Here is a 17795-nt window from a genome sequence, read left to right as displayed (position 1 = left end):
AAGGGTGTGCGCGCCTCTTCCCGGCCCTGCGTTCCGCCTTCAGGGAAGCGCGGTAACCGACCAGCCAGCAGGGCGGCGGAGGGGCTCGGCCCCGCCCTGTGCGGCCTACTCAGCCGCTCGTGCTGCCGCCGGCAGCGGCGGGCCCTCCTCTCTCCCGTCCGGCCCGGCGCGAGCAGCGTCCCGCCCCCTCGGTGAGCAGCGCCCTGCCATTGGCTGTCCCGCCGGGGCCGTCGCTTTGCGGAGCTTTGATTGGCCCGTGACGAGCTACGTCGCAGGCGAGCCGCTCGCTGATTGGCTGCAGCCTGTGGCGGGGGCTCTGGCGCGGGGTTCGCACCGGGCTGAGGGCGGCGGGGCGGCTGCGGGCCCGGGCGGGGGGTGCTGGGGCCTGCTGCCCCCCGCGCCCTCCAGCCGCCCCCCGCGCCCTCCAGCCGCCCCCGGTGCCCTCCAGCCGCCCCCCGTGCCGTGTCCGTGGGGCTGGCCCGGCTTCCCGGTAACCCGGGGCTGTCCCGCTCTCCCCGGGCCTCCGGGCGCGGCGGCGACGAGGCGGCCCCGTGCCAGGGGAGGGCACAGAGCGGCCTGCAGCCCCGTCCGGTCAGAGCTGGTCAGGACCGCGATGCGTTTCGGTGAGTTTCGGCTTTTCAGCTCTTCTCCGAACGCTGCTTTGAGTAAGTGTTGCTTGAGAAGTAACCGCGCCCTCTCCCGGGCCTGTGCCGGTCTGGGGATCCGTGGCAACCTCTCCTCCCCGTGCCGACAGAGGGACTGAATGAAGTCACCTACTCTCATCCAGCTGCCCCACGCCTGCTGCAATCCCTCCTAGAGACGGTCAGCACAGGCGGTGACAAACCCCACCGTGCTCCTCTAGGCAGCTGCGCTGCTGAACTCCTGCGGTGTAGGTCGAAGTGTTACAAGGAGTGTTTAATGCTGATACAAGAAACAAACTGGTTTTCATGCTTTAACAGTAAATTTGCTTCTAGGTAATCTAACTGGATGTGGCTATCCCGTGTACGAATAGTCCTGGATCATCATCCCAAGTTGCACATGGGTGAGATCCTTATCTTTTTCTATCCAGAGGATGTGGGAATTCCATCCAGAGCAGAAGCTCTGTGTAACTGCAGCATTACTGGTGGAACCCTCTCACAGCATCTATGTAAACAGCCATCTGAGAAGTTTTCTGCCCATGTGCTGAATCATTGTTATTTTTCTAAGGTAACCTAAATATATTCTTAAAAAAAAAAAAAAAAAAAGGCATATTCCTACAAACTTTGTATTGAATGATGCTTATTTTTTGTTGCAGGTGTATCTGGTAAAACCCATTTTCATAACGGATAATTCCCTCCAGTGCTGTATCAGGAAATGGACTGGGACCAGTTTGACTTGAACCCTAAAGTAATTGCTGCCCTTAAGAAAGGTAACTGAATTTGCCAAGGTCTTGCTAATAGATTTGTTACCTTAGTGTCTTCCTTTACATTATTGTGTGTTTGTGGGTGGAAGCCTATAGATCTACAGTAACATTTCAGAAATGTGATTAAGTATTTAGTGAGTGAGTTCCTTGAATAATTAGAAGTGATGGCTTTTCCCCATGCTTTAATAATAATTTTCCAGACAGTTTTATAGCATATGTTGATACATTCAAATTAAATTATGCCTGCCCAGCTTAAAAGTTTAAGTAAATGAGTAGTAGAAAGTGGGAAAACTTTTTCTTTTGCACATAAGACTGCAATCCAGCCAAAAGTATTTATAAAAATTCTTCTAATTTCAGCTGACATAAAATCAATAAAAGAGGTTTTAAATCTTTCTGGAGCAGACTTGCAAAGATTGATGAAATTGTCCAGTGCAGATATACAGTGCTTACTGAAAACAGTCTCTCACACGCTGAGGAGAAATAGTATGCTTACAGGTAATGTAATCAATACAAATTGTAGTCAATACAAAAAAAATTGCTCTGTTGAAATCTTAAAATACTGTCACTGGGAGAAGATAGGTTTTCAGCTTCTCGTTGACACAGTAATGTGATTCTGAAAGTGAAAAGGCAAGTGTTTTAGTTATGCTGTAGTGAATTAGCTACCCTAAGGACAGCACCTCTGGGATCTTGCAGGTAGAGGGAAGTTGACGTGTGTCATCCAGGATCAAGCTTGCTTGAAACATGGCACAAATTATTCTCCAGTCTGGAATCCTTGATTAGAGGGGGAAAAAAAATAATTTTGCCTTCCCCTTTTGGATTAAGACTAGTTGAAAAACTTATATGATGTACTGAAAACTATATAAACTGAGTAGATATAAGTACCTCATTCCAAACCAAGCAGGACCTAATAGCTCCTCATGTACAAGTGTTTCATGGCAGCTCTGTACTTAGAATTTATTTTCTTATGATTTGCATGTGTCTTCAGGCCTTGGCCAGTTGCCTGCTATGCTGTCTCATAGTCTGCTGTAGTTTTCCATTTCCAAAACTGCTGTGCTTGAGCCTTGCAGGCAGTATTTTCCCAGGGTATAGCTTTCCATGGAGCATCCTTAGTGGCAGAGAAAGAAAAAAAAAAAATATATGTGGAAAGGGCTTAGTGTGAACTCATCAATTTTTGAACAGATTTTCAGTTGAAGGCCTTGTGGGGAGAGGGAGGTGGGGAAGTCCAAACTGAGTTAGAAAAGTCTCCCATCAACCAAGAAAGCATTCCTTGTATATAACAAAGCTGGTATGCAGCCTCTAGTTTGTGTCATTGTGTGTTAGAAAGATAATAAATGATTTCTTATTAATTGTTTTTTAAAATCTGGACACTGCAGCGTTTCAGCTCTACCAAGATAAAGATCAGCTCACCTCCCAACACCAGAAGCTGAGCCTAGGATGTCCAGTACTCAGTAACTTGTTAAAAGGTGGCATTCCTTTAGTGGGAATCACAGAACTTGCTGGGGAGAGTTCTGCTGGGAAGACTCAGATTAGTTTACAGCTGTGCCTTTGTGTGCAGTATCCTTACAAGTATGGTGGATTAGAGTCTGGTAAGTACTGACGTGTAACTGTGGATTAATTTGCCATTTGGGAGAATATACTGTCTTTAAGAACCTCATCGGTACATCAAAGTAGATGCACACATTCAGTGTATGTCTTGCCCTTCTGCAGCACTAGTAGTGAACTAGTTAGCAATGCATCTTTGTAGAGAGAAGAGCATGCTGTGCAGATGCCATGCATCACAACATCATTTAATACAAAATTACTGGTGGCTGTTGTTTACCTGTCTGCCACTGTGGGTTAAACCAGACATGAGAAGTGTCAAGAAGTAAACAATACATGAGAAGTGTTGCTTTCAGAAGTGCTTTCTGACTCCTCAGGTAACCACCCCAGCAAAACAGCCTGGCAGATAATTTTCCACAAACATCTTGGGTATGTGATATATATTCGCTAGGTGGGGGTTTCAAATTCAGAAGAATAGTTTGTTAACAATAATTAAAGTGATTTACAGAGTAAAATGAATGGAAATCTAATTAAAGAAAGTTGATACTGTTTTGTACCTGTGATTTTTCTGGTTATGCCAAAGTATGAAGGTTTATTCTTTGGTTTGAGTATATTTTTTTTTAAGTCAGTCACATTAATCTAGCTAATAGTATTTTATTTTGAGTATAATACACTGTTTTAGAAGGGGATTAAATTTGTGTCTCTTCTGAGAATTCAGCTCCTGGGTAGTCTGCCTTTGGTGTGTTTTGGCTGTGATCTTGTTCTTCCTTCCATGCAGCATTGGGTTTAATTTGGTAGCTAGGTGGTGGTTCATTGTGGGGAAACAATTATTTTTTGTACTTCATCCACCCATGTGAAAAAAATCATGGAATGTTCAAATTAAGATCTTGCTTTAAGGGCAGTAATTAGCCCGTAGCTTTCATTACTTTTCTCCAAGTTATGTCATTAATCAGAGCAGAATCAAATACATGTTTTTGATTCCTTCATGTGTTGCTGCAAATAGTTTGAATGCAAATACATTTTTATTTATGCCCCAGCACTTCTCCCTGTTGATGTTGAAAGAAAGGAACAAAGCAGAACTGAGTACAGAAGGTGCCCAACATCCTAATGGCTTTCTAGTACCAGACTAGAATCTTCCTTGTAAGGCTTCACAATGTCTTGTCACTGTTTGTGTTTGGAGATGGTTCTTACACACCTCACACTTGGTGCCTATGGTTGCTTTGTTGTCTGTGTTCCCCATCTACCCAGTCCAAAGTGGAAGATGGGATAGATTTGCCAACATATCAATGCTCCTGTGAGAGAACCAGAGCATTTTGGATGAGCTGAGAGAAGGGACTGGTAGAATCCGAATTCTTGTAGTTCTTTCTTCTCAGTGTGTGGTCCTGCTGTATGTTACACTGCATACAGTCAGAGCAGCAGGTAGAGTTTGCACAGCACTTAGAAAATTAAACTTAATTTCTCTGCAGTCCATAAATAAGGGTTGTTGAGTGTCATATGAGAAATACAGGAATTAAAAGCTTACATTAAGTACGAGGAATTTCATTCATTAGGAACCTTGAGGAGAGCAAAAATGCTAAGAAACTTATCGTAGAAGTCCAGCACCACCAATAGAAGATGAATCTGTGCTACAACTTTGCTAATGTTCTCAAATTATGGTGGGTTGTTTTGGTTTTTTTTTAGTGCTGGAAACTTCTGGTAGATGCTGATGTTGAAGGACACTTTTACACAATATAGATGTATTGTGTATTTACTTCATTTGACTTGGTGCTAATCTTGTTTACAATTCACAATGCTAGGAGGTTGACAGCAAAAAAAAAAAAAAAAAAGAAATTGGGACATCCTTTGCCCCAAGGTTGTCTTTCAGCCATTTTAAGAATGTCAGTTATGGTCCATTGCGTGTTGACTGAATTAATTTTATATGCCCATATTCATACAATGTGACAAATTCATATCCATATTAGAATTCTGAATTAGAAAAAAATGCTTGCTACTGATTCTTGGTAACAAGCTGGTTTGGTGCGTGACAGATCATGTTCACAGGACTCAAAATTCATTCTTCTTTGAGGGTGTGTTGTGTAGTATTTTTTTCTTTTTGGTTGTTTAGTTTTAGGGTGGTTTTTAGTCAGGAACCAGCATAGCATTTGATCAGCCCAAATCACAGTAAAGCACTGGGATTTGACGAAGTAGCTGGTTTCTGTTTGCATTTGTGGACCTGTGAGGAAAGGTGCTTATATAATCACTGAGGACAACTGACTTCTTGAGAATGTCAGCTTCTTTCTCAAAGGTGGTAACTACCCTGACTCCAACCTTGCTGTCAGTGTTGACAGCTCCCTAATAAACTGTAGCACAATGCCATAGGCTTTTCTGTTTGTCTGGTCATAGTCTCCTCTTTTTATTTAGGCCATGGCAATTCACTTATCTTTACAGCTATGTGAATATTAAGTGCTTTTGCCTGATAATTAGACATCAGGTTTTAATACTGATTTTTGTCTTTTCTAGTCCCCTTGTAACTTTGTCATTAATCACTTCCTGTATTTTTAAAGCATGGATGTCTCTTCTTGTTTTAATGTGACTCAAACTGGAGCAAAAGCCAAAGCAGTGTGATGAAGGTCCAGCAGGAGAAAATGCCTCTCTCATTGTACTGTGAAACTCAAATTTTAAGACATGGCAAAGCTCATCTGATGTAGCCTATGTGGGTTAGCTCTCTTAAAGTCCAAGATGCAAATTACATTATTGTTTGTTAAATGAGCAGCACTTAAAGGAAGAAAAGGTTGTTCCACTGTGTATTCTGGAAAAATCACAAGTAGACCAATTATGTACTTGGAGTACAGTGTCTGCTGCAGTAGATTTAACTGGTGTCAAAGAAGTGTTACAGCAGAGTAGCAGATTGGCAGGTGGCTGAATGCTGGTATTTACTAAACAATGGAGGCAGGAAATAGTCTTTAAAAAGTGGAACTGTTTTCAAGAAGAAATTAGCCTTGACTAATTTTTTTTTTTACAAGTGTTTCACTTAAAAAAAAACCACACCAGAATAAATGTGTTCACTTGAACTTTAAAGTTGCTGTCATGGTTTTATGAAGGGGACACTGTATCTATTGACTAGGAATTTTAAATCTGGCTTGCTGGACCAGTGGAGCAGAGGGACCAGTTTTTTGCTTCTCCAGTTGTTTTTTGCCTGCAGGTGTTACAGCTGTAGGATTACCTTCTTTGCCTTGATTTACTTGTTCATCAGCTATAAATGTGAAACTGGGCCACAACTGCTGCATGTTTGTAATGCAGCAAGATTTCCTGAACATTTTATACTCTTATGCTTTTGCCTTGTGTTTGTTCCTATCACTGTTCTTATTGCTATACTGAAATTATCTGCAAAGATCTTTAGGATAATTTTTTGTTTCTTTTTCTTCAGATTTTTTGGGAAAAAAAATATTTTTTCAAAAAGTTTGTCAGGTTTTCTGTTTTGAAGTGTCTTGAATGTTGCAGTAACACTGGATAAAAATACAATTATCTGTTCAATGGAGCACCAGTCTATCTAGAAATGCAAATCTGCATTTGAAGAAGCAATAACCATAAAGTCTCAAGTAACAGACACTCCATCCTTTTTAAGTAAACCAAGAGGAGGATAAGGGTTGTACTTCTTAAGGCAGGCCTGGTTCTTAGCAGATGATTTCCCTGTAACCAGGATTCACAGTAAAGAAATCCTGTCTTTCAGAATTAGGCAATGCTGTGCAAAAGGCAATCAGCTGTGGGTGAGAGTGGTGGTTGAGAAGTCCAGAATGTTTTCCTTCTGGAACGGTTAAGGTACTAAGCTAATACAAGTTATCAAAGCTTTTGTTAGTGTTAAATTCAGAAGCCACATGAGCTTAAGGAATCTGCATATTACAGTGGGCTTTCTTTATTTCTTTCTTTGATTACTTGATTTTGAATTTGCACAATAATGATTTTCAGTTTTGTGATGTGTTGCAAGGCTTAATTGGCTTATCTGAGGGCGTATTGGTGCTAGGTATACAGAATGTCAAATTTGTAATTAGAGATTTTTCTTGACTTACTGGCTTTTTAAAAATTGTGAAACTGAAAATCGGGTTAGAAATGCATGAACTGCCCTTGGTAAAGATACTCACCTGCCTATTTCATACTCATCTGTCATTATCAAGCTGGAGAGTGATATGAAAATTAGTCCAATTAGGAGAAATTAACATAGGGAAATAGTCAAGAAAGTTAAGGTTCACCTAATTAACTATTTATTAATTAACTATTTGAAAAGCCTTAAGCAGTTAAGTGATATAATTAATAGTTTACTGTGTTTTCCTTTCCTAAGTTTCATACGAGTTCAAATAGTGTTCAACAAGCTGCTCCTGTCACTGTAAACTTAATGGATTCAAGTAACTGTAGAATTATTTGCTCTTACTTATTTTCCTTCTTTGCTGATGGAAATTTGTGTGTGTGTGTATATATATATATATATGTGCTTCTCTGTGGCTATAGATACTGTGTGTGGCTTCAGTTGTAATTACTGAAGACAGCATTTAACAGTTAAGAATTCAGAGTTCTGTCCACTCAAATGCCAGGAAGAAAGTGGGGGAAGTACAGAAAATGTTAATGGTTCAACTTCTTAGGTTTTGTTGAAGAACAGTGATCAGATCATGACTGCTCTGATCAGTAATCTTTACAGTAGTCCTCATTCCCTGTCAGATGGTGTAAACTGCTGACAACCCTTGGTTCCCTCTGACATTAATACATACATAATTAAATAGGGAATTAAGATTAAAGACTGAATATTTTAGTGATAAATGCTATTGGCTGCCAGGGGCAAGGAGAGTAAAAAGGAGCCAAAGTATAATTTGAATGTGTTATTAGGTAGAATAGCAACACAAGCTGTGGAAACATTTCAATACCTCTTATGGAAGATGTGGATGATGAAGTAGTAATTTTCCATGTGTTAATAATTGAGGAAGGTATTTAATTCTCACCTGTCAAAGACAATTTTTATTTTTAATTATTAGGCACAGGTAAGTTTTTGCTTTACCTGGTAGCTTTCTAAGTATTTAAAAAGAAAAGTGTGTTTTGGAAAAATATTGTTTTGTAAATGTTTCACATATAAAGTAGGGTGATTTATGGAGAATTTGTGGTGAGGCTGGGGAGAGTTAAGCTGAAGATGGAAGTTTAGGCCTAAATAAAATTAGGCTTTGGCTCGTCTTTGTCTAAGACAGAAGATTCTCAGAATTCAGTATCCTGTGTTTTACAGGTGTCCATCAGCAAAATATTTTTATTGGTGAAGTAACCATTAATTTTTATGTGATCCAATCCAGAGATCTCTCAGTTTCTGCTATTAGATATAGTTTCATATGTTTTTCAGTGGAAAAAATAGAGGGTTTGGAAGTTGCATCTGGAAATGGGACTTTGTGCTCCCTTGAGAGCCAGCATAGAGATGGAGCATTGGGGTGGAAATGCTCAGGGTGTCTCACGTCGCCAAGCACATCAGCTGCCAAGCTCTGATAGCAGCTTTAACCACTTTAGTGAGTGGTCTTAATCCTTTGATGTAACCCTGTAAGTATTAGCTGATAATTCTGGCGTGTTCTGCTTTAACACTAACCATTTTTTTATAAAGAAAATACTGCATGTATTTCTGTTTTCTTTCCCCAACATCTTTGATTAATGGTTAATTTTCTCTGCAATAATGCATACTTGTTAACCAGAAACCACAGTAAAAATATATAGGCATCACTGACAGTAATGTGATTGAAGTATAATGCTTTTTATCTAATCCACCATTTTCTGGAAGCCTTAATTGGACTGAGATTGGATGACTAATCCTCTTTAAACTGGTTTACAGATTATGGCAATAAGTACTCCCTCCATATGTAAATTTGAAACTAAGAAAATTTAAAACAGTGAGTGAAATTAGTACAACTAGTGAGATACTGGTTGTACTGGTTTAGGCTGGGATAGTTAATAAGCAGAATGAAATGGGATTTAAACAACTCTTCTACACAAACAGTGTGAAAAAACCCACAAATTTCACTAAAGAGTAAAGCCACATATATACAATTACTGTATAATTATCAAATAATAAATAAACTTAAATGTACAAGAGCTCTGGACACATCAAAAGCGCCTTCTTATTTTGTTTGTTTTGTTTATTTTTTTAAATACAAACTACAAGTCAAAACTCTGGGCTTGCACCTTAATTTTAAGTCTGGTTCCAGTGCAAGCTTTTGTTACCCAATGATTTGCTAACAAACAACAAGTATGTTTCTCTGTAGGTGTATATCTAGGTGTATATATATAGGATACTGCTGTAGAAGCATCTATTCTTGACCCAAATTGTAAGCAACACTGACTTCAAAAACAAGTAAGCTGGTTGGCAGCCAGGTGTTGCACAGCTGTGCAGAACAAGTATTACCTAGTGGAGAGGACTGAAACCCCATTGTGTCAGCAGGCACCAAAAAAAAGAACCTGGCAACTCCAGGAAGGTCATAGGAGTGGGTTTTTTAGTTGTTCATCATTGATGCACTATGGCTGTAAAGATAAAAAAAGTAACACGAATTTCTAGGTTCATCTGTCTAGTTTTTAGTGCAGAATGCTTTTTTTTTTTTTGAGCTGTTAAGAAAGCTGCATGTCTAAAAGGCCTGTTGTAATAACAGGAGGTTTCCTTGTCCCTAGGAGCTGTCTACATTTGCACAGAAGATGTCTTCCCAAGTAAACGTCTGCAACAACTCATCGATCAACAGCATAAGCTGCGTGCAGATGTTCCAGCTGAAATCATACAGAAGATCAAGTTTGGAAACAGTATTTTTGTTGAGCATGCAGCAGACCTAGTAAGTAGTAGCACAAGTGGTGACTATATAATTATTGCACTATCATGACAGAATCATCAAGGTTGGAAAAGACCTTCAAGATGATCAAGTCCAGCTGTCTGCCCTACACCCTCATGACCACTAAACCATCTTCTGATGCACCATGTCTCCCTTGTTTTTTGAACACCTCCAGGGATGGTGCCTCCACCACCTCCCAGGGCAGCCTGTTCCAATGCCTCACCACTCTTTCTGTGAAGAAATTTTTCCTACTATCCAATCTGAACCTCCCTTGGTGCAACTTGACCCCACTTTGTCTTGTCATAGCTGGTCACTAGGGAGAAGAGGCCAACACCACCTCACTACAACCACCTAATCAAGCAAGCACAGGGTTTTTTTGTGTAGGAGACCCTTGTAAAGGCTACAAGCAAACTAAGATGTGTAATGAATACTACTTAATCTCTGCAATTTGCTGTTAGAAAACTGAGTATTCTATTGTGAAAGATACTCAAAGATAAATACTAGTATTTTTTAAGTGAATCATGTAGTGGGTTTTTTTAAGTTGTTAGGTTTAATCCAAGGTAGTAGACTTACTGCTACTAGTTTTACTGCAGCTCCCAGGGAGATCTTAATTGAGTTTGATAATATTGATTTTGTAAAAAGCAGCTTCTTTAGTGGAATAGATCTTACTGTAATTTAGACTTGAAAATTACAGTTTTGTTTTAGAAGTTGTGGAATGCTGGAGGATATTATCTATACTTTGGATGCATGTAAGCTCTGAGCTGTGAGATACAAAGAGTGGCACCAACCAGATGAACTGTAACTCTCACACTATTGCTCTTTTTTGCTAACATTGAAACTTCTGAGAGCCAGAAGCTGAGATTTTTACTGTAAGCTTGTCCTCCTTTCTAGTCAGCATGCTGTAGACCACACTTTTAAAGACAAGCTGCTGGACTTACAAGGACCTTTCTCCTGATGAATACCATTATTCCTATGTAACAGAAGTTGCACCACACAAAATATTTGATTGTTAAACTTCCTGCAATTCAAATGTTTAGTGGCTTCAAAATATTCAATTAGTAAAACTTTTAATAGGGAGGTTATAAATTGCAGCTACTCATAAGACTCTTGATCAGTATGGATTTGATCTAACAACTATGTTACTGTCAATGTGTCATTAGTGGAACAGCACCATAGTCTTCTGTTTTGAACATTTGATGCTAGTCTGGAGTCCTCAGTGTTTTCAGTGGGAACTTGCAAAGCAGGAGCAGTTCAGGACTGTAGTATTGCATTCCTGATATTTTGAAATGGATTTGAGTCAGAGCTGCAGATAACAACCTTGCAGTTTGGTCTCTATTTTTTTACTCAAGGTAAGACTGCAAGAGATTTGCAGAAGATGGTTACTGGTGAGACTTTAAAGATCCACAAACTGATGATCAGAAACTCCATCAGCTCGTGTCTCGCCGATGCGACCTGTAGTTACTATCCTGATTTTACAAATCATTTGAACTTTTTGAACTAAGCTGGGTGTTTGTATTCTGTGGTAGGACACCTTTCACAACTGCATTACCCAGAGGATTTCCCTCCTGCTCTCCAGAGGCATGGTGAGGCTGGTGGTCATAGACTCTATTGCCGCTTTGTTCCGCTGCGAATTTGGAGCTTCAGACTCGGTCACGAAGGCTCGGTACTTGCAGACGTTTGGAGCTCAGCTTCACAGTTTAAGCACAAGATTCAGGACTCCAATCCTGTGCATTAATCAGGTATGATGGCAAAATTGCTTCTCATTTTATAGGGACCCTTTAATAAATGGCTGGGGCAGGAGGGGAATCTGCATTAATGGCTGATGGAAACTGAAGTTTCCTTAAACTGGTGTACTTTCAACTATTAAAATTGAAATTCTCAAAATTCAGTAAGATAATTTAAGCTTTTATAGACTGTTCTCAAGGGTTATCTGATAAAGCTAATGAAAACAGATATATATTGCAACTGCATAAAGCATCAAACTAAGATAACAGGGTTCTTATTACTAGCTTCAAATGCCATCCCCAGCAGGATTCCCCTGGGAACTCTGCATGCACACTTATATTCCACATCAACAGGAAACAGTGAAACACCAGGGACTTTGCTGCATTTTGGAGTAGCTCAGCATTTTTGTGTAACTGCTGAGATTACTAAAGCATTAGGATGCAAGCAGGCTGGCTTGACCAGAACAAAAAAAGGCCAAAATGACACTAGTTCAAAAAGAATACTCATTTGAGGAAAGTCGACAAGACACTACTTGTGTCCTGTAGAAGTAGCATGCCACTGCTCTTGGTCTAGTCACATGAAGAAGGAGCATGTGAATGCTGGAGATGAACCATCCACACTTGGAATACTGCCTTGGAAAGGGGTGGGTAAATGTGCAGGCAGGCCACTGTTGGGAAATTTCCTTTCTGGAAGGCCATTCCATCAAATGACTAAGTACTCATGACTTAGAGTAAGTACTCTGAGGTTTCCTTCTCACAGCAGAAGAAAGAGGGTAAGGAGAAAAGTTGAACTTGAGAAGTGACAAACAAGAATAATTCTATATCACGAAGAGGTTCTAGAAACATCAACGGCTATTTGAATAGCAGAATACTGAGTTGGGAGGTCAAGGATCATCTGGTCCAACCTTTCTTGGCAACAGCACAGTCTGTACCAGATGGCCCAGAATCCTGTCCAGATAAAAGTCTCCAGTGTTGCAGAATCCACCACTTCCCTGAGGAGATTATTCCAATGACTGATTGTTCTCAGAGTGAAAAGTTTCTTTGATGTGTTTCTGCTCCCTAGGAGGAACTCTAGAACTGCAGAACAGGCAGTGTGTAAAACCTTACATTTGCTGCCACAGCTGGGAGTGCATTGGAATTTGTACACAGCAGAGACCTGAACAGCTTCCAGACATGCAGTGTTTTTGTTTCAGTAAGATTCCCGTTAAGATTCAGTAGAATTTAAATTTCAGCCTCCAGTTACTCCTCATTTTTTTTAATCAACTTTTTTTTTCCATAATCCTTCATAGGGTCAGCTAGCTTTTAAGGAAATCTGCTTTTTCCTGTACCTGCTTTCTGAATTTTGGTATCAGTAGAGACAATTTGTTCTTCTTGGCAGGCATGGTTTGGATTTTGCTCTTTGTTAAGCAAAGGTTTGTGTGTCTCAGCGTTTACATTACGAAGCCACCCAATGGAGTCAAGATCCTTGTTTAGCTTCTGGGATACTCTGATCATGGGCATTTTAAAAAGGCTCTCTGCCTGTTTCCTGGGCGTTTTGAGGACCCATCTAGCAGGCAAAATAAGATCTATCTGATTGAAGGTTAAGACAAGTCTAGATGTTTCCATTCTCTGCCTTGGAATGGTTCAGCATGGAAGGGAAGAGAGTGATTTAAGAGGGGTTCTTAGATCTGTCTTCCCATGATGGGAGTTTAGTGTTGGTGCTGGCTCACAACAGACAAGGTCATTGTCTGACTGACAGACAACAGCCTGACCACTTGCTAACAAAGTGTCCTTCAAAACTGTTCTAGTGGAAGGTCACTCGTTATATCAAGCCTGTAGTTGCAGAAATAAACTCTGAACATAATAGCCTTGAGGAAGATTGTGGCTCTAAAGCAATCCGTTCCATACATTATATTTACAGAAGCACCTATAACTTAATTAGCTGTACTTTGTGAAGAATTTTTGTGGAAGAAACATGACATTACAAGACAACAGAGAGAGTCAAGAGATGAAGATTTTTCTAGGTTGTAGTCAAAGGCAAATTCCTTCATTAAGCAGGCTTTCAAATATAGTGAAACCACTGACAGCAGGACACCTTAGAATCATAGAACCATTCAGGCTGGAAAAGACCCTTGGGATCACCGAGTCCGACCATCATCCCTGCTCTACAAAGTTGTCCCCTAAATCATATCCACCAACACCACATTCAAATGACCCTTCAACACATCCAGGGATGGTGACTCAACCACCTCCCTGGGCAGCCTATTCCAGTGTCTAACCACTCTTTCTGTGAAAAAATATTCCTTGTGGAGATTTGGGCTTCCGTGCCTTTGATCTACAGCTGTGGAACAACTGAGGGAATGGTTGTTTTTGTTTGTTTGTTTTTAAACCAAGCATCCAGTAGGAGTTAGATTCATGAAAGTTATAGCTGGCTTTATAGATGTAGAACTGTAAACCAAGATTATACTTAACACCTCCCTTTTAGTTTGCCTTGAAAGAATAAGGGTTTTCAAGTTTGGCTTAATATGTGATCCAATAGCTTGGATTTCCGTGGCTTCATTCCCTTCTCTGCCCTTCTGCTAAACACAAATGACTCCAGCGCAGCTTCAAATGTTGTTTTCCTGCTTTAGGTGGCAGATGCAGTGAGCGAGTCAGAAGCTGCTCAGTGCAGTTGCAGGTAAGTCACCCACAACAGAAATGTGACCATGTCATACACAGCAGCGTTTCACCTCTATTTACTGCAGAGCTGTTAAGGGCAGTAGTGCATTTACCCAGCCATGCTGTGTTTACTGGAGATCAGCAATAACTAATGGGCTGTAAAGTGGAAGAAAGTGTCATATGCACTTACACCCCTCATCAGCAAGTTAAGGGGAACAATTCCCTGCAGTTAATGGCTGGTGCACTTGCTGATACAGGAGTATTTTTGCATCTCCTCTTGTCTCAGATATAACTGAATGCGTTTTCTGTCTACTTAAAAAAACACAGCAACCAAGCCTGATCAATTGGTTTTGTTAGTTGCTTAACAAAGAAAAAAAAGAGTATCTCTTGACACCAATAAATGAAAAGGATTCAAACGTACATCTTTCTTCTTTGAACCCTAACTGTCATCTTGCTTTACTAGATAAGCTAGGTGCTACATAAACGTGTTGCAAGAAGTTAGTAATGTCCTCCAGATTCAGAAACTGACACAGAGCAAGGATAAGATCCAATTATTTTTTTTTCTGGTTATCTTGTAATTCTTTCACTGGAGATATTGCACTTTTTCCAGGGAAAAAAAAAAAATGTTTAAACTTTGTGGTGGAAGTAATAAGCACACAGTGTTGTATCTACCCAACTTTTCCAAGTATATCTTTGAATGGAATCCAGGGCCAACTGGTACACACTTCAAATGCTTTAAGTTCAACTGGTTTTCTGTTGCTATTTTGCTATCACAAGAGGGGACCCATCACGATAGAGGCAAGTATTCACCATGGCTGTAGCTGCAAGAATGACTGAATTATTCTGTGTAGAACCACTTGTCTTCCAGTTGTTCCCTTGCTATAGAGAGACCCTAGCATGTGGTTTTGTGAGTACACCGTGAAATCCGTCTTCAAAGACTTACAGTTTTAAGTACAGCAAACAAAAGTAAATATAGAAACAGCAGATAATTTGTTCCAGTGTGATTTTTGTTACAACAAAATTGAAGATGTCTAATATTAAATTAATCCATGCAGAAATCTGTCATTTATTTATTTTTTTTATGTATAGTGTAGTGGATAAGAGAGTGACTCCAGCACTTGGAATAACCTGGGCAAATCAGCTGCTGATGAGACTGATGGTCAGCCGAGTACTACAACCTGAACAGTCACCTGGAGCTGGTTCACACCACACTGGAAGCTTGAGGACTTTGACAGTAGTTTTTGCTCCTCATCTCCCTCCATCCTTTTGCTACTATACGGTAAAATTGGAAGGTGTAAGAGGAATAAAATAAAACCTTTGCATAGTAAAGCACACTGCTCAAAAAATGTATCAGAACTGCCTTGCTTCAGGAAGAATTACTAGTAAAATGAAATTCTTCGTGGATGAGAGAAATGGATGCTGAAATACATAAACAGTGACATGATGACATTAAGCCTTGTCTACAGTGTGAAAGAAGATCTTTTTATACTTGGGTGTGTGTTCATCAGCTTTTCTTCATAAGATAAGTATTCTGCAGGAGAGTGAAACTGTTGGATTAGGATAGCATTCCTGATCAGCTTCTGGATCACTCCCTCTAGTATCTTCTGCCCTTATTGCTGGGCTCTTACCTCACTGTGCTTCCAAAGGGCTCCTTTAGCTATTTTCGTCCACCTGTGGAGCTGTTACGTGGTGGGTTTTGTTGCTGCTGGAGCTTTACTTATTTTTCTTTCCAACTTTACACCGTTTTTTGCATCTTCTTCTGTTATCCTCAGACGACTGCTGTGACATCTGCCTTTTCTGGCTACTGCTGCATGCAGCATGAAAGCAAGCTGGATGAAGTCATTCATGTGTGTTTTCCAAAGGCCTCATTGACCCGATGCTCTGTGGGTGCCTCCTCTTACCAGTGTGATGCTCCCTCGTGCCACGTACTCATTAAGCTTTCAGATTTGCCCCTTCTTCTTCCTGCTTCCCCAGGCTGCCCAGACAAGAAGCCCAACAGTCTAAGGGTTTGACTTTTTTGTAGTTACATTGCTCAGTTCTTTCTCTTGGCAAATGAGAACTTTTGCAGTCTAAACAACAGAAGCTCTTCCATAATTCCATCTTCAGGTACACTATCTTAGAGAAACAGCCACCTCCTCTACCTTTCCCCAGGGATGCTCCTTCTGTAGGGAGAGTAGAGCAGTCACCTTTTCTTGTGGAAGAATGTAGCTGGGTGGTAGAAAGGAAAAGTTTGTACACTGGGTCAGCTGGAACTCTGGCAGAAGACTTCTCCAAGGACAACCAAGTATGATTCAAGGAAAAGGAGACCCAGGAAGATAAGAGGCTGTGTGACTGCCTCAGGGAAGTTCTTGAGAACAGGTGCAGTCATGCCTTGAAGCTGAAGGAAGGAATCTAAGCAAGCAGAAAGAAGGATGAGTTGCTCTCAGTGTCTTCTGAGATCCCTTCAGCCATTGTCTCTAAATCTCTTCTGAAATATTTTAATTCTTTTATTTGAAAATTACCATGCTCCTTTGTTGTTTAATAAAATCCAGCTGTGAAGCTTAAAAGTCTCTGTGTGCTCTAAGGAAAAAGAGAGGGCTGTAGGTCAGAGGCAGGGCTACCTCTGTCTTCAAATCCTGATGTTCCACACCTCTGTCCTAACAGTTTTAATTAAGCTCAATACAGCATGGCTAACACTCCAATTATTCTCTTCCATTCCCGGCTTGTAGATATTGAACAGGAGCTTTAGCCAGTGTGTTGTTGCTCATCCTATTGTACAAATCTGATTTTAAAAAAAACAAAACACAAAAGCACCCCAGAGGGCTGTAGCTGCGAATTAGGGGCCAGTCAGCCCCTTCCCAGACATTCATTTACAAAGGAGCCTCCCTCAAAGCCCAGGCTCCAATCCCAGGAGCTCACCTCACTGTGAGCCATGTTCAGAACAGTCTGATACACATCTTAAGGTTCTATTTTGTAATATTTTGACAGCTCTTTCTGCAACCTGACTGCTTGCAGGCACAAGATGTGTTAAAGTCAGATGGGTCTGTAACCAAAGTCCCAATTTACCTGGTGAAAAACACTTCGACCAACAAATGTAAGTAACATCTGTCTTCCTGTCATTTCCCATCCTGGTTCTTACTTAACTCTCCAGCTGGAAGTTTAATGGTGCTGTGGTTCCTGGCTCAGCATCACACACAAACCCTGAACCTCACTGTCCCCCAAGATGACAGTCCACCCCACCCAGCAGCTGAACGTTAAGCTGAAGTTAGTACAGCTTTGGGGACATAATCCTGAGGCTGAACAAGGCATCTGCCCTCTTTGGAGCCTTGTGTCTGAACTGTTGAAATATGCTTAAGTTTTAATAAATGCCATCTAGGAACCTTCCCTTTATACAGCTTTATTCATCTTTGGATTTCACAACTGAGATTTGTTGCTATACAGGAAAAAAATGTAAGTAATTTTTATAAAAGCATTACATTCTAGACTGTATTATTGTCTTTATCCTCTAAGACATTTAAACGTTATTCTACACTTTGGAAAACATTAAATGACGATAAACTTTTAAACAGTTTCAAATTAATCTGCAGCTCTGCCATGTATTTAGAGGCCCTTTTCAACAGAAAGATCATAGAGGGTTCTGGAAACATTGCTTTGGAAAGGTAGAACCAAATGCATTTGTACTTGGTAAAGATAAAAGAACTT

General features: G+C 40.5%; 1 protein-coding gene across 6 annotated transcripts; it reads left to right on the top strand.

Annotated features, from left to right (window-relative positions):
- Positions 1-66: 66 nt before the first annotated feature.
- Positions 67-16660, top strand: XRCC3 (X-ray repair cross complementing 3). 6 transcript variants are annotated; one of them, XM_051622631.1, is made up of 9 exons: positions 67-191; positions 975-1206; positions 1295-1408; positions 1760-1897; positions 2776-2988; positions 9602-9756; positions 11280-11492; positions 14087-14133; positions 15204-16660. In XM_051622631.1, exons 3-9 carry the CDS (start codon positions 1354-1356, stop codon positions 15424-15426), a joined length of 1044 nt encoding a protein of 347 aa, XP_051478591.1. In that variant the 5' UTR covers positions 67-191; positions 975-1206; positions 1295-1353; the 3' UTR covers positions 15427-16660. The 6 variants fall into 6 exon arrangements, with proteins under 6 accessions (XP_051478591.1, XP_051478594.1, XP_051478590.1 ...); XM_051622634.1 differs by lacking the exon at positions 67-191 and adding an exon at positions 292-623 and having other exon boundaries at positions 1070-1206; XM_051622630.1 differs by lacking the exon at positions 67-191 and adding an exon at positions 292-623.
- The last annotated feature ends 1135 nt before the right edge of the window (positions 16661-17795 follow it).

This window comes from Apus apus, chromosome 5 (genome assembly GCF_020740795.1).
Source record: "Apus apus isolate bApuApu2 chromosome 5, bApuApu2.pri.cur, whole genome shotgun sequence".
Lineage (NCBI taxonomy): Eukaryota > Metazoa > Chordata > Aves > Apodiformes > Apodidae > Apus > Apus apus.
Note: the sequence above shows the minus strand (reverse complement) of the source record. Positions and strands in the feature narration are given on the sequence as shown.

What these genes read in the sequence shown, in the direction of transcription:
- XRCC3 (XM_051622631.1), top strand. Translation starts at nt 1,354, where the DNA reads ATGGACTGGGACCAGTTTGACTTGAACCCTAAAGTAATTGCTGCCCTT. An exon ending in AATTGCTGCCCTTAAGAAAG is followed by an intron (nt 1,409 to 1,759) that starts GTAACTGAATTT and finishes TTCTAATTTCAG; the next exon opens with CTGACATAAAATCAATAAAA. An exon ending in GTATGGTGGATTAGAGTCTG is followed by an intron (nt 2,989 to 9,601) that starts GTAAGTACTGAC and finishes CCTTGTCCCTAG; the next exon opens with GAGCTGTCTACATTTGCACA.